This window comes from Lacerta agilis, chromosome 9, assembly GCF_009819535.1.
Source record: "Lacerta agilis isolate rLacAgi1 chromosome 9, rLacAgi1.pri, whole genome shotgun sequence".
Lineage (NCBI taxonomy): Eukaryota > Metazoa > Chordata > Lepidosauria > Squamata > Lacertidae > Lacerta > Lacerta agilis.
Window position 1 is genome coordinate 5,035,634 of NC_046320.1, and position 20,358 is coordinate 5,055,991.

Here is a 20,358-nt window from a genome sequence, read left to right on the forward strand (position 1 = left end):
GGCAGTCCCCACTCTGCTCTGCGCCGGTTTAGTGCGGTGTACAGGAGCCAACCGAGCAGGTGGCAGAGGTCCCCAAGCGGGCAGCGGGTGTCCATGGGCTGGTTATGCTCTATGTCATTACATATCAAATCCGTTGGAAACATTTAGCAAAACCTACATAGGAGTGGGACGCGGGTGGCGCTGTGGGTTAAACCACAGAGCCTAGGGCTTGCTGATCAGAAGGTTGGCGGTTTGAATCCCCGCGACAGGGTGAGCTCCTGTTGCTCGGTCCCTGCTCCTGCCAACCTAGCAGTTCAAAAGCACAAAGTGCAAGTAGATGAATAGGTACCGCTTTGGCGGGAAGGTAAACGGCGTTTCCATGCACTGCTCTGGTTCACCAGAAGCGGCTTTGTCATGCTGGCCACATGACCTGGAAGCTGTACGCCGGCTCCCTCGGCCAGTAACGCGAGATGAGCGCCACAACCCCAGAGTCAGACACGACTGGACCTAATGGTCAGGGGTCCCTTTACCTTTACCTTTACATAGGAGTGTTGGAATTTTGTCCTCCAATCATACTAAAAAATTGTTTTCAGCTTTCATAGCGTGTCTTAATGTTGCTAGATTTCTCCTACTTTCATGGAACATGGGTTGCAGATAAAAATAATAATCCAAAGCAGCTTTCTATCGGTCATCCAACTAAAACAACTAAAAAGAACAAATTAAATTGACAAAGCAGAACCCCATACAGCATTGAAAATATATTAGTCATTCAACCTGGCTAACCCTGCCAAAGAGATGGGCAGAGCCCATTCCATTGACTTAGCTGAAAGGCTAGCTCTAGTTGGTTTCTCTCTGTGAACTATTTACATTTCATTATACATTTAGGAACTGGTGCCTGTTTGCTTTTCCCTTTTTCCTCTCCACCTCTCTGCAGATGCAGAATGTCTTGATTTTAATCTGTGTATGCCACTTAAATTGTGTTTATTAATTATTAATAATAAAAACAGAAAATTGTAAATATTTAAAATGAAGTTTTAGGGTTATAGCCAATGCTAGTCCTACTCGGAGTAGACCTATTGACAAGCCCCTCATTGGGAGCAAAAGATTCCTGCATTGCAGGGGGTTGGACTAGATGACCCTCATGTTCCAACTCTACAACTTGATGCTTCTGTTATATTAATCGACATTAAGTTCTCTTTTTGTCTGAGTAGCACTTAGTTGGATATATCCCTTAACCTGTCATCTTCAAAAGACAATATTTGTGCTTGTGAAGTTATTCCATAGACAAGGTCCAACACTGGAAAGGTTGCCTTTTTGATGGCTACCCTTCTAACCACTAAAGCCTGGCCCACCTGGATGGAGAATCCCTGAAGCAGATCTGAAAAACGGGGTAGGCACGACTACCTCTGTACCAAGCTGTTTAGAGCATTAAAGCTTCTTTAATTGTGCCTGGAGTAATATTGGAAGCCAGTGATGAGATTGGAAGACGGATGAGATATTTAGGCTGGTACATTCTAGTTAATAATCGAGCTGCTGTGTTCTGAAGCAGCTAGAGGTTTTCAGATAGTCTCCAAAGGCAACCTCCCCTACCACACTAGTAATCTAGTGTGAATAAATTATAAAACATATATCTGTCTAGGAAGCGCCTGGCTGGTAAATGTGCTCGTGTCACTGGATTTGAGCATCTAGAGAAGATCATATAGGATCCTGGAGATACATTGAGGCTTCCAACATGATCTTTAAGGGTGAATGCAACTCTATCCAGAACAGGTCAGATGTCATGTCCACAGCATCCCGATCTAGAGTAAGCCTCAGTTTCTTAGACCAGGGCATTGCTGATTATTGGCACCTTTTCATCATTTCCACTGCCTTTCCTTGTTCAGATGAAAAGGAGAAATAGCATACTAATGGTCTCTTACTCCAAATCTCAGAAAAATCTCACCCAGCAGCTCCATCAACATTTTCAATAGGATGGGGACTCGACTAGAAGCCTGGGGAGCACATAGCAGTGAACTACTTTCCTCAGCACCACTTTCTTGAATACACCCACCAGAAAAAAGTAAACATGAACATATTCATTCCAGTGAAGTGGTCTCGAAAGAAGTATTTCATACTGAGAAGCAGCTGCAGATTCACACCCCTGTCCTTATCCTTTTGCATGCCACCCACAGAATGACCAAGGTAGTTTCTGTGCCACATCTGAGCTGGAAGCCAGATTGAAATGGGTCTATGTAATCGGCATCATCTACAAATGCCTAGAATTGTACTGCTACCTTATGGCTGAGTACTGTGGCCCAGAAGGAGAGAATTGCAACACAGCAGTGGTTGCGGTTGTCTAGATCCAAACTTCAGGGTTGTAGGCTACAGCTCTTTGAACACCTTGGCTATAGTATCCTTCAAACAAATGCAACCTGATTTACTCCTGTAGCACCCTGTATTTGCAGTGCATCAAACATCTAAAATAAAATGGATCTGAGGCAAGCAGCATTACCTGTAGAAAGGGGTTTTGGAAAGAATTTTGTGGTGGCATGTCAAGGATTCTATTTGATGCACCCGAGTCTGTAGGGCACCTGCTTTCAAAACTAGCCCCCTGGAAGTCCTTGTGCATTCTTTGGTGCATTCACCTCCACAGAGTAGGCTCTAAAATGAACTCTAGCTTGTGTTCAGGCAGTTGTTCTGAGTTTTCCGTTTGCAGTAAAGCCATCATTCCAATTGTTTCATGGATGCTAGGAATGCCAACAAGCGGAATGAACTCTGTCCAGTGGAAAGGGGAATTTAGATGTGATTGTTTCTGCAGACTGAATCACTTAAGCATTATGCAGATTGACCTGGACCACCTGCCATATCAACAGGAAATTGCATCAGAGATGTTAGGAAACCCATCTGTGTGAACTTGCCTGCCACCCACTCTGTTATCCTTCAGGCAGTAGATGAAAATTGTTCTGTTATTCTAGGTTTAGAGCAGCATAAAATAACTATGCTGTTAATGAATTGTAGAAGCTACTGTTTAGGTTGATGCTGTTTGGAGTTTGATTTATTTTGTACTTGTGTTGTACTTGTGTTAAAGGTAAAGGGACCCCTGACCATTAGGTCCAGTCGTGTCCGACTCTGGGGTTGCGGTGTTCATCTCGCGTTACTGGCCAAGGGAGCCGGCATACAGCTTCTGGGTCATGTGGCCAGCATGACAAAGCCACTTCTGGCGAGCCAGAGCAGCGCACGGAAACGCCGTTTACCTTTCCGCTGGAGCGGTACCTATTTATCTACTTGCACTTTTGAAGTGCTTTCGAACTGCTAGGTGGGCAGGAGCTGGGACTGAGCAACGTGAGCTCACCCCGTTGCGGGGATTCGAACCGCCAACCTTCTAATCAGCAAGCCCTAGGCTCTGTGGTTTAACCCACTGCCCACAGCGCCACCCGCGGCCCCGTTAGTCTTACGTAAAAGCTTCTCGGAGACTACTGATTGTATGGTGGAGTGTGAATTTTTTTTTGGGAAAAATTTAATTCCCTGTGCATTTTGCCATTCTTAGAGCCTCCTAAGAAAAGTAGCCTGAGAGGAAGAAGGGCTGCCTTTGGTATTGCGTTCTAGGACCATTGGAAATGTTTCTGGACTTAAAGCCAAAGCAACTTAATGTGCTAGTGAGAAACTACATATCACAAATATTGAGAATTTAAAAATTTAAAAAGTGAGGCAAAGCTTCATTTGCAGGCTGGTTACAATTGTGAGGCATTCTACATTCAGCTTGATGTGTTTTAACTGACGATTGAAATTATCTCTTTGTCTCTTGGAAAGCCCATTTTAATAAATGGTTGCTTTTATTGCTGACTTGCCAGGTAGGCTGTTTTTTTATGCCTTGGGACTTATGGTCCCAAATGGTGCTTTTATTTTGCAGCAACTTAATTGGCTAGAGTAAGAATTTGTAGATGTTGGTATCAATATGTCAACATTCCAGTTTAGGAGTGTGGTCCCAAATATTTCCAAGCAGCATTGAACACTTTGCTTTGCATTTTGAATTTGGGGGCTTTTGAGGATACCATTTCTTTTCTTTTCACAAAGACTACTTGCTAGAACAAGACCAGGCTTGCCAAATGAAAGTAAGAACATTTTACGTAAAAGGAAGTGTCCTTGATGGTTGTTTATGCTAGAAGTGATGAGCCTTGTTTTCAGAAGACCCAACTTCCCCAATCCTTTTTTTGTGGTTGAATGACTGTGAGTATTGTGAATGTTTGGCTGCTTTCATTGTGTTTCCTAATACAGAGCAAAAGCATTTGGATATTTCCCCCACACTTACTGTGAAAGGCTGCTCAACATCACATCGGAGACTATTTCCACCGGCTCAGTTATGGAGGTTGTAGTCTTAACACCGTCCAAATTGGTAGCAAAGACCAGGTTCTTTCCCCATTACATCTTTAAAACTAGAGTGTGTCTGATCTTTGCTACCAGTCTGGGCATGTAGAAAAAGGGAAGCTATCGGTATTTTTCCTTGCTACTATAATATACATAAGTTTCTAAACTTACTTCATTGATGTTCATTGGGGGAAAAAAATTGAATTTTTGGCTGGCTCTACCTATGAGCAGAGTGAAGTGGTAGGGGGACTCTACCATTTTAGACCATGGATGGGAGAATTAGCCTTTTAAACATTCCCATTTTTTTAAAAAGCTCTCTGCAGATAGTTGTTTTTTTAAATAACAGGGAGATTTCAACCTGTTCCTATTACTGGTTTTCCACTTCCAAAGAGTTGAATCTTGCTAAAGTACCAAATCAGGTTTGAAAGTGATGTGATTTGGATCTCCAGGATTTTCTGGTGTAACTTGGGGTTCAAGTTTTTCAGCATTTTTAAAAACTTGCTTTGTATTCCTGACTTTAAAAATTCAGTTAGAAAATGATTATACTGTACAATAATAATGGCAGCATGTACGTTGCTTGTTCAGAAGCTGGAGATGAAAAAAAACTAAATATTTGGAGCACATTAGCTGCACTGCTAAAATTGATACATACTTTGCAAGTCTATTCTTGTTCTTGTGAGACTTACTGGCAACTTTAGATTTTAGAAGAATGCAAGCCTCATTATAAATATTTATTTCTTCAGAGGTTCCAATAAAAAATACTAGAGACAGGAAGAATATAATGTTTCCCATGCTAAGGTGTGCCGGGTTCCATTCAACATGGGGGGGGGGATGTGTGTGCATGTGACATCACGTGTGCAGTGTTGCGTGACATCACGTGTGCAGCATTTATGATGTCACACGGTGGGATGAGGCCCGATGGGACCCTGCACGCCTCCTGATGGGCTCAGCGGGGCCTGCCGAGGCTGCAATCAAAGCAATTTCCCAGGGCGTGGCTGCTGTGATATGCTGACAGTTTCTAGGAGCCACAGGTGAGAGTTTAGTGCATGGTGGGGACCAAAGGTGGACAGACTACCCCAGAAGGAGCATGATGTGTTCCCCACCAGAGGTACTACCCTCTCCCCTAATACCCAATACACTTCTAAAAGGACGTGGGTGGCGCTGTGGTCTAAATCACTGAGGCTCTTGGGCTTGCCGATCAGAAAGTTGGTGGTTTGTGTGAGGGATCCTATTCCCTCCCCTTTCGATGCTTCCCCAACAGAGACACTCCCTAGGTTTGGCTGACAACTACGATGAATCCTTCAGTGGTTATACGGGAGTTGTCTCTGGGGTACCTCAGTGCTTTACGTTCGAAACAACTCTTGCCACCTTTGGGATCTCCCGCCCTGGGTTCCCAAACTACTGCAGCTTGCCTTCCCTTTTTGGCAACTGCGTGGCACCTTTGGCTTCCCTGCCCAGTCCTCTGTATGCCAGGAAAATAAGCCACCCGTTCCCTCTATCACAGGAAACCCTTAGTGCTTTTCCCCTCAGCCACACCTCTTGAGGCACTGACACACTGCCACAGTCAGTGAACGTTTAAGCACTTTTAACTTTATTAAGGTAACTTGAAAACATGGATGTCTTGAGTTATTACTGGTACAAATCTTCTTATATAATTCAGCTCAGTTATAATCTTTCCTGCATCCTGTTAGCAATGGTAATGACCTTTCCTCCCATTCCCCAAAGCCTAACCTCGCAGTTTCTCTTTCTAAACCTCCACACCCAACTGCCAAACCCCCAACTGCCTTTCCAGGTTGTTCCCCCTCCTTTTAGAATGCCAAGTAGCTCCGCCTCCCAGGGAACACCTACCTAACATGGGAGTGATAGGTTAACCCATGATGAACCAGGCCTTATTCCGCCACAGTTTGAATCCCCATGATGGAGTGAGCTCCTGTTGTTCTGTCCCAGCTCCTGCCAACCTAGCAGTTTGAAAGTACGCCAGTGCAAGTAGATAAATAGGTACTGCTGGGGCGGGAAGGTAAACAGCGTTTCTGTGCGCTCTGGTTTCTGTCACAGTGTCCCGTTGCGCCAAAAGCGGTTTAGTCATGCAGGCCAAATGACCCAGAAAGCTGTCTGTGGACAAACGTTGGCTCCCTCGGCCTAAAAGCGAGATGAGCGCCACAACCCCATAGTCTCCTTTGACTGGACTTAACCATCCAGGGGTCCTTTACCCTTTATCTTTACCTTACACTTCTATATAAGGTTATATTCATTCATTCTTAGCTGAAATCATATATGTCTTTTTAAATTCAGTTCATTTGACAGAGTATAATGAATACTATCAATATATTTAAATCAAATAACTCATAGAGGATATTCATCTAGTTCTTTAAAATATAAGAAATCAAGGTGGTCTGTTTCTTTGCCAAATCTGGTCACTACTAATGTTTCTTTCAATTTAAGTCAGTCCAATGTGTTTTAAGTAAGTTCATGCCCAAAATGCTTAAACAGTCTCTCAAGTTCATTTATATATGTTTAGTTTAATTGATTCAATGTGACAATTCTTGTGTTTAGTGACAATTTTATCGGTGTACACTGTACAGTTTTGGCCTGGGGAAAAACAGAAGTTAGGTTGCACAGGAGTAATACTTGCAAGGAGTAATGTCAAATATGATTCCCGAATAAGCTGTCAAATAGTAATCTTGTTTCTATCAAGGTCAAGGCTACTTAAAGAGTTAAATGGCCATATCTACATCACAATCTCTATTGGTAAGCTTTACTTAATGCTTCCGGTTTCAACGGAACTGTAATCCATTGTTTTAGGCAGTCTCCACATCCCTGACAGGTTTTATGTGTTTACTTAAACAGGTTTCAAACTCTCTTCTTTTATGCAGCCAAAGACCTTTCCTTCAGTGTCTCAAATGCTGCTGCTGCAGCAGCCTTTCCTTGCAGCCTCTCTGTTTGCCAAAGTGGCCTGCCAAAGTAGCAAGCCCTTCTAAATGTATTCCTCTGACAGTGCTGGACCCCAGCAGTTTCCCACACTTCTAAAGGCAGTCCACTAGATCCCAGATCCACCACGAAGGAGCCCTAGGGTGAAATAACAGCTCCTTCTCCCCTGTGCCAGGGAGAGTTGCATCCTCCTTTCAGAGGCAAAGGAGAGCAGCACAGCTTCCACAAGGGGTTGGGGGATCAATGTTGTTAATGCAGCCTCCCTCCCACTCTCAGGGTCAGCCCACATCCTTCTAGGTCCCTCTCTGGTTTCAGATTTGTGCTGTCAATAACTTGCTGTGCTGTGCTTGCACACACATGATGATGAATTGAGTCCAGTACCAAAGCAAAAAAGGCCAGTTTAAAGGATTACATAAACATAATCTAGTCCATTGCTTGCTTTGTTTGTTTGTTTGTTTAATGAATTTATATACCACCCTATACCTGGAGGTCTCAGGGCAGTTCTTAGAATAAGAAGCATTCATATGGGAGGCACTTTTCATTTTCAGTTTGAAACTCTAGCATGCATCAGTTGGGTAATGAAAACCAGCATTTAAAAGTACAGTGGTACCCTGTGTTACGTACGCGATCCGTTCCGGGTCACGCCACGTAACCCAGGCGTACGTAACATGAACGAACAAAAAAAGAGAGGAAAAAACCCGGAAGTTCGTGGGTTTTTGCGCTTCTGCGCATGTGCGATGTGCGCAGAATGCTTCTGCGCACCTGCGTGTTGCACACACTCCATGGAGCGCTTCCAGGTTGTGGAGGTCTGTAACTCGAATGTACGCAACACGGGGCGTACGCAACACGAGGTATGGCTGTAACTTGAAATACCAAGTGACAAAAATACTAGGATAAGCAGTATAATAATTTGGTTGAAGCAACAGTTCTAATCAAAGGTTGAACCTGTGTGAGACCATAAAGGTATGACCACAAAGCAATGAGGAAAGGGTTAGATTTTATTACAGTGCTAGTGCAGTGCAAATCACTCCACATTTTTCAGGAGCACAGATGTGAATATTCTGCCTGAACTGTATTGAAACTGTACTGAAACCATTGTGTTCTCTGAATTACAATGAGCATCTAATGACAAATGAAGGATTGAGAATTGTGAATGGAAGTAAGGGGAAATTGGTGATGAAGTACCGAGTGGATCTTTTTAAGTACCACCAATTTGGGGGTTTATACAAATACAAATATCTTTATTACAGTCAAAGACCAGAAAAAAATTGGGGGTTTGTAACCCACCACTGTTAGTGTCTTAGCTACAAGACCTCTCTGACCTAACTTTCTTTCTTTTCCAGTTTATCAGAGAAGATATGAAATATAAAGACGCTTCCAATAAGCACAACCATCTACACCGGGAAGACAAACACATCACCGTTGAAGATCTGTGGAAACGCTGGAAAACATCTGAAGGTAAGATACTGAAAGCTGTACTGGTCCCTTTTCTGCAATCTTTACTGCTCTCATTAGTGAACACAACAGACCATATTTAATTACTGTCTTGACCTAGGACTGGAGGCCGTGGGGAGAAGGGACCTGCAGGCAAAGGTCATGAGCTCAGTAGTTGGCAGCTTGTCATAGCAGGGTATTCTAGCCAATTTGAAGTCAGCAGGAGGTTACAGAAAGGTCTGGTTTTGGAGAGGCAAGCCAGAGCTAACAAGGAGCTGAGTCAATGTGGTCTGTGGAGCAATAAAAAAACAAAAAAACAACAGATAGCATTTATATAGCAGGTTATAATGTGTAAAGCTCTTTGGGAATCCTTACAACTGTGCAAGGTACGACAGTGTTGCTGTTCCCGTATAGCAGATGAAAGGCTAAGCGAAATCTTCATACATAATGAGATCACAAGTGATGTTAGATTTCAGTCATGGAACACTTTGGTTCACAGTTCATTCTTAGTCATTATGCTATATCAGCTCTTATCAACAACTTTCTGCTCTATTGCTTGAAAGGTGGTGATGTTAAGAGTTGTGGTTTGTTGTGTGCCTGCTTGCAGAAATTCGTGTAAAGATTTAGCACATTGTGTAGTACATTTTGCTATGTATTATTTTTGTTGCTTTGGGTTTTTGTTGTAAGGATGGTTTTGCATATTTATTTTATTTATTTATTTAGAGTCTTTGAGCATCAGACCCCTCTTATGCTTTTACCAGTTCCCTTAGTTAAGGAAGTTTTTCTTACAGGCAATCCTCGTTTTGCATGAGGGTTACGTTCCAGACCCCGTGTAAAGCATTCTGCCCCTCCCCTGTTTCGCCCCTTTAGTGACGTTTTAGGGTTTACCGGTTCGGCGCCATGTGCGTGTGTGCGTTTTTTGCATCAATTGGTCATTCCCTATATTGCTGCTTGTTTGTTTATGTATTTTTATTAAAAAATATATAAATACATGCATTGTCTTTTTTCAAGTTGTGTTTTCTACAGATCAGTTTCATTTGTTGTGAAACATTAGTGTTGCATGCAATATTAGCTTGGGAAGAAAAGAGGGGGTGGGGGAATGGTGAGTGGGGTAGGGTAGTAATGCTTCTATTCTTCTTAGTGTATGTGTGGGGTTTTGTGTTAGCATCACTTGTATGGGTTCTCTTGCTATATTTCCTTGGTGGTGAGAGAGGGTGGAGGTGGCATAGGGAGTGGTTGGCTGTCTTTGGTTGGCTGTAGTGAGATTTGTTCGTGTGTGTGTGTGTGTGTGTGTGCATATTTGGATCAGGTTAGCCAGATTGATTTGTAGCTGTGAACAGATTCTTCTTGTTATCTTGTTGGACTATGTATGCGATAAAGGTGTCTTCTTCTATTTGTCCCCATGTCAGTTTCAGTTTATTGGTTGGTTTTTCTATTAAGGATGTTTCCCATACTATTTGATACCATTGGTCCATGCTTACCGTACTCCTGACAGGTCTCTCCAGTGTCTGGCTATGATGCTTCTGGCTGCTGAGAGTAGGTGGGTTATGAGCTCGTTGTGATGTGAGTGGCCATTCTTCTCTTGGAAGATGTTCAGTAGGGCCAGTTGTGCGGTGACTTCTAATACTTGCTTAGTTATTTTGCATATTTCTTGTATGGCTGGTGTTCAGAAGAGTTGGATTTTGGGACATTCCCACCACATGTGGAGATATGTGCCTGTGGAGATACAGCCACTCTAGCATTTTGGTGAGGCTCCTGGGTGTATCAGTGCTAGTTTCCATGGTGTAAATGTGTTTCAGAGTGAGTTCTTTTCTTTTATCTGAGATGGATTTAAAGGGAAGTTTAGACCACATTCTAGTCCATTGGGTGGGGTTAATCTCATAGCCTATGTCATCCTCCCATTGTTTTTTGATTACATTAAGGGTGGTTTGTGGGATTTTGGAGCAATATTTTGAATATTGTGGATACCATCCCCATGCAGTGTCCCTTTGTTGTTAGGAGGAGGTTTTTGAAGATTGTCAAAGGCCTAGTTGCTGCTGATTTTACTACTGGATTGTTTAAGAAGGCATGTAATTGGTGGTGTCTTAGCCAGGGCATTTGGTGTCCCCTATTTTGTCTTGTATTTCTTGTGTTGATGTGGGCTTGTTAATTTTGTAGAGGTCTGCTATGCGGTATAAGCCTTTGGGTTGCCAGGTCTGGGAGTTTTGTGCTGCATTGTGGAATAATGGGTGGTGAGTCAGGGGAATTAGTGGAGATGGAATTGGGGACAGTTTACCTGCTTCTTCCTTCCATGCTTTAAGCATGGTCTATGTGAACCTGTTTAGTGTTGTGGGGATTTTCCTTAGGTTGTTTGGGAAGAATGGGTATGCTGTGGTGGAGGTATTTTTGATGATGTCTCTCTCCAGGTGTGCCCAATGTTTTGTCTAGTCTTCTAAAATGTATGGGATTATGTGGCGCACTTGGTTGACAATGTAGGTGATACCCCAGGTTACGTAAGCGATCCGTTCCGGGTCGCGGTATGTAACGCGGGCGTGTGTATCACGAACACACGCGCGCGCACACACACAAAAACCAGAAGAAGCGCGAATTTAGCACTTCTGCGCATCCGGGGGTTGCGCGCGCTCTGGAAACACTTCCGGGTTGCGGGCGTTCGCAACTCGAACATCCGCAACACGGGGGGGTATGTAACCCGGGGTCTATGTTGGGGATTTCCCACCCTCCTACTGAGGAGAGGAGGTGTAGATATTTGGGGTTTATTCTTGGATTTTTGTGTGATAAATGAATGTAATTTTTTCTGCCATTTGGGTTGGGGGAATCCAGATTGGAAGAGTTTTGAATAGATAGGTTAATTTTGGGAGGGTGAGCATTTTGGTCATAACCATTTTGTCTGAGAGGGTGAAGTTGGTGTTGTTCCATTTCCTCAAGTCTTCTACCTGAAAGAATGCATTCTCTGACTGACTTTGTTTCATAAACTTTTTTTTGTTTAATAAAACTTTTCTTGCTTGTTTGAATATTTTCCCCCTGAGACTAATCATTAGGTTTTGCCTCACACAAGTCCCCCACTAGATAATCCATGGTAAATTGTAGAAATTATTGTAATTGGTGTACCATGAATATGATGCATAGTACATGTCTACCACATTGTAAACAAACAGTTTTATTGCTTATTATTTTACTTTATTTACTTTGGTTTTCTGAATGAGATCTTCTTGTTCCATGAACATTCCAAAGTCATTTGCAACCAGATGGACTTAATTAACCTCTGGTTTAACTTTCAGGTATTAATCTGCAAACTGGAGCTGTAAACAAGTTCCCCTGGAGTGCTAAAAGCATGTCAGCCTTCTATTATGAATCTAATTGGACAGCTATATTTGCATAAATTCAATATTCTAGTTTGTGAAACAGGTCTGCATTTTGCTTTAGGCCATGCAAAAATAGGATGGTGGAAAAGAGAACATAGTTTTTAACTCTCTTTGCCCTGTAATGTATGTTTGTCCTTAATGGCAACTTTAATTTGGTATTTTGTTCTAATTAAAATTGTGGCTTGCTTTGCTTTCCCAACCATTTGGTTAACTGCTGCAGGTTAAGCAAGTTATTGGCATGGAATTAAATGGATTTAAGATGCTTGTGTAAAGGATGGTGTCAATAACATAAACTTCCTTGAGCTTGCTTGAAAGGTATTTGTATGTCAGAGTCACAGGCCATAAATAGTACTGATCATGGCCGATTAAGCACCAAAGTAAGCCCTACCCAGAAATACTGCATCATGAGGTGTCTGTTCTTTGATTAGGTTATGCCAAGGCATCAATTTAAGATTCTTTAAAAAAAAATGAAATTGTGAGACCATTCCATTGCAGATTGTTCATAAGTTGATGATGATTATTATTTACATTTATATACTGCCCTATACCCGTAGGTCTCAGGACAGTTCACAGGATAAAATCAGAATATAAAACCACAAAATACACAATCAAAACAAAAACAACCCATTAACACATTTAAATTTTTTTGGACATAGGATGTCAATCAACCAAAGACCTACCGTGTTTCTCCTAAAATAAGACACCGTCTTATATTTTTTTTCGCTCAACAAAACACAGTATGGCTTATTTTCAGGGGATGTCTTATTTTAACCGTGTTGCATCGGTACGCTGCATAGCCACACCTCTCCAGGCTGTTTTAATGGGAGGTACCACGTCACTATGGCTTATTTTCGGGGTATGGCTTATTTTTGGGGAACGGCTTATATTTCGCAAATGCATAGAAATCCTGCTATGGCTTATTTTATGGCTATGTCTTATTTTAGGAGAAACAGGGTAGTTAAAGTAGCCAGTGCAGTCAACCAGGATCAGTGTAATGTGCTCAGACTGTTTTGCTCCAGTGAGCAACCTGGGCTCTGAATTCTGCATTAGCTGAAGTTTCTGAACTGCTTCAGAGGCAGCCCTACATATAACGCATTGCAGTAATCTAACCTTGAGGTTATCAGAGCATAGACAACAGTAGCTAGGCTTATCCTGTCCAGATAGGGGCGTAGCTGAGCCACCAGCTGAAGCTGATGGAAGGCGCACTGGGCCACCGAGGCCACCTGAGCCTCAGGTGACACGAAAGGATCCAGGAGTACCCCCAAACTATGAACCTGCTCCTTTAGAGGAAGCGTAACCCTATCAAGAGCAGGCGATCTCCCACCCATCCAGTCTTATCTGGATTGAGTTTCAGTTTGTTGGCTCTCATCCAGTCCATTATTGAGGCAAGACACTGGTCCAGCACTTCCACTGCCTCACCTGCAGATGTAAAGAAGAAGTAGAGCTGGGTATCGTCAGCATACTGCTGACAACTTACTCCAAACCACCCAGCACTTTCATGTAGATGTTGACCAACATAGGGGATAGTATCGAGCCCTGCAGACCTCACATTGAAGGCTCCACGGGGCTGAAAAGCAGTCCCCAAACAACACCCTCTGCGAACAACCATCCAAGTAGGACTGGAAACACCACAAAGCAGTGCCACCCGCTCCTAGTTCAGACAGCCCCCCCCCCCAGAAGGATACCATGGTCGATGGTATCGAAAGCTGTTTATCTGTGAGAAGATGAGATTGTTAAAGTATTTAGCTGTTCTGGTCATTCTTCTATAATTCCAGCTGTGTTTTATGTGCTATATTTGCGTCCTGTCTTTTGCACAAGAAACATAAAGAAAGGATGATCTCCAGATGCCCAAGGAAAAAACAAGTTGCTGCAGTGTACAGGTGTCAGGCTGAAATCTATTGTTCAAAAGTGTCCCCGAGGAAGAACTTTGTTCAGAATGTGTTGGGCTCAGTTAAAAATGAAAAATTATTGTGCGCCTGGGTGTACCCCTCCTTCCTTTCCCCTGTTGCTGGCATCTTCCTGATTTTCTTCCCAGCATTTTAGCAGTGCAACAACTCTTGAGTTAGGCTGAAGGAGACTTGTCCAATATCTGCTGAGCTATGTAGCAGAATGGTAATTTGAGGTTGCATTTTTTCCTGCAGACTTTACAATGAAACAGGCTGCCTACACACCATCAAATGAACTAGAAATATAGGGCCAGATTTAACTAACCCCTTTTACTGTGTTTTTACACCCCATTCATAAATCTTTAGCTCCTGATTTTTAACTTTATCATCGAAAGCTCCTTGTATTGAATAAATATGTTTTTTATTGTTAATATCTGTCATTTTCCCTCATTTGTAAGTTCTGTTTTATTCTTTAATAAAAATAAAATAAAACTATAAAAGGGGACAAAACAAAAGAAATACACGGCAAGATTCAACTAACCTGTTCTGTTAGTGGAAGCCAGCACAAGGTCTCTCACTAGGGCGGTGGTGCTCCCCCCACCCCCCGCCAAGTCCTCTCTGGTGGGTCGGGAGAACATCAAGTGGACAGAGGAGAGGGGAGATCAGTTGGACAAACAAAAATGCTTGAGCTGGCAGAACAATTTCCTTAGCACTGAATTGAGTTCCACCCATAGCTTTGATTGCCACATCTTGCAAAATGTGTGTTCATAAATTAATGTCCTTCTCCTTTCTTTAAAACAGGTACATTTTTTTTACATGTGCTACTATGTTTCATTTATACGCATATGCATAAATCCCCTCCCCTCTTAATACCCCAAATGATAAAATGGTTCAAAATGCTTTTTGCTTGAAACTATTACTGTTGGTGTTTGCATGTCAAAAGTGGGGAACCTCGGGCCAAGGTTCCAACCCTCTATATTTGGCTCTCAGAATTCTCCCCAGGTCACTCTTCCATGCCCTCCTTGCATGCTTTTTCCAGGCTGAAATATGCTCCTGAAGTGTGATAATGCTTCTTGCTTGCTTGGGTGGAAGAGGAAGAGATGTGTAGAAATGTCTGGTATTTTTCATGGCTGCAATGTAGCCTAGTGTACAAACATGAGTCACATCTGCCCACTTTTGTCTCTGGTCCCACTCACCACTGGCATGTGACCCATAGAAAGCTGCCCAGTAGGGATTGTGACCCTTTTCACTCAGAAAGATTCCCCACTCCGGTCATAAATATTGATGCTAACATACAAAGCCCGTGATAACTCCTGTTGCTGTGCGCGCGCATGGGGTGGGGTGGGGTGGGGTGGGGTGGCGGCATTCAGAGTGAATACTCTTGCTTTCTTGTCCTTGATCAAAGCCATAATGCTCATCTGTACTACTTTGTGTTACAACACAAAAAGCAGGATAGGAGCAAATTGCTCAAATCTGAAGCAGAACAAATTCTAGCGTCTCATCCAGAAAGGAATGAGGACTAACCACTGAGCCTCTTGGGCTTGCCGTTCGGAAGCTCTGTCCCAGCTGCTGCCAACCTAGCAGTTTGAAAGCATGCCAGTGCAAGTAGATAAATAAGTACCGCTGCGGCAGGAAGGTAAACGGCATTTCCGTGCGCTCTTTTTTCCGTCACAGTGTTCCGTTGTGCCAGAAGTGGTTTAGTCATGCTGGCCACACGATCCGGAAAGCTGTATGTGGACAAACGCTGGCTCCCTCGGCCTGAAATCGAGATGAGTGCCACAACCCCATAGTCGCCTTTGACTGGACTTAACCGTCCAGGGGTCCTTTACCTTTACCTTTTTACAAGTTGTCAGGGTGCCTCAGGTAGTGAGAAAATGCTCTGCTATCGACTGGTTAATCTGCATGACTTGGGAGTTAGCCTTACAGCACAGTAATTCATTCAGTTGAAAATGGCATATGTGCAAAGAACAGCACTAATAGCGGAGAAACAGACCAACACAAATGGGGCGTGGGTAGCATGTGACCATCTTCAAATAATGTTTCTAAGGCACTGTGCACAGCAGATGTTCTTGCAGCAACTGGGAACAAGTTGCATACCATCTAGAAATGTTATGGTTGCATTGCACATTCTTCATTATTGGCAGCCACGGGGTTTGAATAGCTAGCTAGACAGTGGGAATGAATGCAAGCCAAGCACTACTGGGGATGCAATATGTAACCTCAAATTCCTTTTCAAATAAACCAATGCAGGAGTTCCAGATCCCCTTTCTTGGAAGTGCATGCTTGTAATGTTAAATTGTTGGTTGAATGTGAGTTTAGAGTAAACGTCACTGTTGTTTCATTATGTAACTTCTTGGCATCAGTTTGAGCAGAGATGGACAACTTGGCCCCTTTACTAATGCTGAAAGGAGAATTGCCCAAGGCAAATTTAAGGTTCTCTTAAATTACTGCTAACTGTAAATAGCTGTTATTTATTCAGTATAGCTCGTAACTGTGATTGCTTTTCAGCACACAGCTATTAAATTGGGGGGAGGGGGGGAGAGGTCTTAAGCTTGCTGTTCCTATTTTGAGTTTCTCTCCTATTTTGAGTTTCACAGTAAATCTGGGGTTCTTGGAATTGCTTTAGATGTGAAGTTTCAGGTATAAACTGCAAACTTAGAAAAGTGGAGCAAAGTGATACTAGAGGGAGACAATGATACTGTATTATAAGGGATTTTTTTAATTAAATAAAAGCCTGCTTCATGTGAAATGTAATTAGCCTAACATAAATGTTATTGTTGCTGATTATTAGTATGTGTTAGAGCCTCTTTAAAAGAAACCAAGTGGCACTCTGGAAAAGGAGGGGGAGAGTGAGGAACTGGGGAAGTTATACTATATTAGCAGTGCTTTTTCTGGGGTACTCAAGGGTATGCAGTACCAGCACCTTTTTTCCAAATGTTAAAAGTGTGTTACTTACTTTTAACAACTTCATGGTGATTGCCAGCACCGTCCCCCCCCCCTTTAAAACAACAGCAAACCACTGTGTATTAGAACTTTGAGTGAATGTAGTACAGTGGTATCTCGGGTTACGTACGCTTCGGGTTGTGTACTTTTCGGGTTACGAACTCCACTAACATGGAAGCGCAACCCGATGCGCGTGCGATTTGCGCATGCGCAGAGTGTTTTCGCGTTTTTTTCCAGGATAAATTGTTCGGATTACATTCTTTTCGGGTTACGTACTATAACCCGGAACGAATCAAGTACGTAACCCAGGGTACCACTGTAGTCTGTCAAGACCTCTGCTGTGTTGATGATAATGTTTTGAATAATAAAACTTTGGTTATCTGAATCTCCCTGGTCAGGAGTGTAACTCTCTAACAATATGCTTTACACACACAAATAAGATACTTTACATAAGAGGTTACATTTCTGCTCCTTTGAGCAAGCATGGCAAAAGTCTGTGATCACATTTGGTGCATGATCCCCAACTGGCAGAAATCTTATTCCCAGGAAGGAGGGGCAGCTTGAAAAAATGTTATCTACTTTGTTGCTGATTAGTACTGTATATTCTGGCGTATAAGACTACTTTTCAATCCAGGAAAATCTTCTCAAAAGTCGGGGGTCGTCTTATACGCCGGGTGGAGAATCTGTGGTCGAGTATATCTCAAACTCTATATTTTAACTGGAAAAGTTGGGGGTCGTCTTATACCCCCAGTCGTCTTATACGCCGGAAAATACGGTAGTATGTTTGTTGCAATGCTAGCTTGCAGGGAAGAACTGTCCAAAATAACCAAGATGTGATAGTGTGCTTCATTGCTTTGGCACGGTTTGTGCTTAAGGCAAGCTGTGTTTTGCTTTGAAGCTTTAGGTCTTTTATATATTTTTTTATCTGATATGTGTTATGATGAGGGATTGTCTTTGCTGTCATTTAGGTAGGCCACATGTTCCAAATCTTCTCTGGAAGCATACAGTTTGGGGCTTTCTATAGGAAGGTGTGTGTGTGTGTGTGTGTGTGTGTGTGTTCCCACTGACAACTCTCTGACTTTGGTAAAGCAAGTTCTGGAAATGAGCCGTAGTGGGATTAGCATCTCAACAACAGCAACATGTTAATCCTTGCAAAATCTCCCACCAGATTCCACAGGAAATTAATTTTGCGGTGAATAGAACCTCAGTGTTAAGCTAAATAATGAGCTCCTGTTTTGTGACATTTTGTGACTTTCTCCAAGTTGCCTGCCACTACTTACGCTTTTAATTCGTAGTGGATTTTCTTTGAACTCCATGCACCCTTACTTTCCCCAGAATTCTAGCAGTGAAAGCAACAAGACTTGGAGTTTATCTAAATCAGGAGTTGCCAGCCTGCAGGAGCTAAATAATAATAATAACAATAATAACAACAACAATAATAATAAGTCAAATTTAAAAGCAGTTCACGAACTATGTACAGTGGTACCTCGGGTTACATACGCTTCAGGTTACATACTCCGCTAACCCAGAAATAACATTTTAGGTTAAGAACTTTGCTTCAGGATAAGAACAGAAATTGTACTCTGGCAGCGCAGCGGCAGCAGGAGGTCCCATTAGCTAAAGTGGTGCTTCAGGTTAAGAACAGTTTCAGGTTAAGAACGGACCTCCGGAACGAATTAAGTACGTAACCAGGGGTACTACTGTATTGCTAAACTGAAGTCTAAAACAAAACCAGTCACACAGGTTAGTAAAGTGTCTAGAAGGAACAGTTTGGAGGTAAGCAGGCATTAGTCCAGAGGGGAAAAGACTGCAGTTAGGAAGATTCAGAAGTACCACAGGCATTGAACAGGCTTAGAGACCAACTGAGTTTGTCTTGGTATGAGCTTTCGTGTGCATGCACATTTCTTCAGATACCATGCACACGAAAGCTCATACCAAGAACAAACTCAGTTGGTCTCTAAGGTGCTACTGGAAAGAATTTTCTATTTTGTTTCGACTATGGCAGACCAACACGGCTACCCACCTGTAACCAAAGTGTTAATTGTTGCTTATAGTAGTGCCCTAAATTACTTCAGTCTGGGATACCTGAAGGAATGCCTCTTCTCTGCATTGATGCTTAGTTGGACAGGACATGTAAGAGTCTTTTCTGTGGCCGCAGCCCAGTTCTGGAATTCTCTCCTCCAGGAAATTCAGCTGTGCCTCTCATCCTTTGTCTTTGCCAGACAATGTAACCTGATCTCGGTTATTAGCCTAAGCAGGGCTGTAGCTAGGGGGTGGTGAGGTGGGCCCCCGCCAGGGGCGCAGCCAATGGGGGGGCGCATGCAAAATTGGCTAAAAATATGTCCATAAACATAAATATTGATTATTACCTCATAAGAAATGGTTTTAAATAGAGGGTTAATTGAATGGGTGGGTTGAGGGGGGGGGGGCTTGGAGGAGAGGTGGAAAGAAGAGTTAATTTGTCCATGGCTAGGGGGCGCAATCTGGACGGTTCTGCCAGGGGTGCAAGATCACCTAGCTACGGCTCTGAGTCTAGGTATTTTTAAGGCTGACTCTGGTATCCTCTGCCATGCAAACGGTTATCATCTGGGGGTTCGTGAATCATGAAACAAGAATGCCCTGCTTTTTGAAAGAAAGAAAAGAATAGATTGCGCTGGGTGGGAGCAAGCAAGCACTTTGGCATGCTAAAAGCACTCTTAGTATTCCAGTGAGAATGTTACTAGCTTGTTCTGATGGCATCATGCAATTCCTAAAGCTGTCAGCTGAGGCCAAGGTTATGGTTCCTTCTATATTTAAGCGATTGTGCTTTCTTGTCTGCAAGGTCTTGAACGTAGAGAGCCTTATCCTGGCCAAGCCACTAGCTTTCATGTTAATAACCATTGCATGTGAAGATGAAGATAAACCCTTTAGCTGGGTGAACACTGAGCATTTTAATTGTTTTGTTATGTAGGCGATTAGTGGATGCAAAAAGTTGCAGTGTGGAGTGCTTCTGTGCAGGCTTCGTCTGTGCAGCCACCCCATACCATTCCCCTTTTCTCTCTCCCCTTACGCACTGAGCATGCTCAGTCAGTGTTGGGTGAATGGACTCCAAAGTGTGGTCTTCTGAAACTTTGACGTTCTTCTGAGCCTGCTGGTTGCTCCTGTTTGTTCATTTTGGCTACACTGAGGTCCAGCTTCGAGGGCCTTCTGGTGGTTCCCTCTCTGCGAGAAGTGAGGTTACAGGGAGCCAGGCAGAGGGCCTTCTCAGTAGTGGTACCCACCCTGTGGAATGCCCTCCCATCAGATGTCAAGGAAATAAACAACTATCTTGACTTTTAGAAGACATCTAAAGGCAACCCTGTTTAGGGAAGTTTTTATGTTTGATGTTTTATTGTGTTTTTAATATTCTTTTGGGAGCCGCCCACAGTAACGGTTATAAATTATTATTATTATTATTATTATTATTATTATTATTATTATTATTATTTATTAAAGGAGCAGCA

General features: G+C 42.8%; 1 protein-coding gene across 1 annotated transcript in view; it reads left to right on the plus strand.

The window, feature by feature from the left end:
* The window catches only part of STIM2 (stromal interaction molecule 2), a 72,561-nt gene that overhangs the window by 35,930 nt on the left and 16,273 nt on the right, over positions 1-20,358 (plus strand). The window contains exon 3 of the mRNA XM_033160699.1: positions 8,595-8,709. Within this exon, the coding sequence (XP_033016590.1) occupies positions 8,595-8,709 (115 nt within the window). The remainder of the gene's footprint in view (positions 1-8,594; positions 8,710-20,358) is intronic.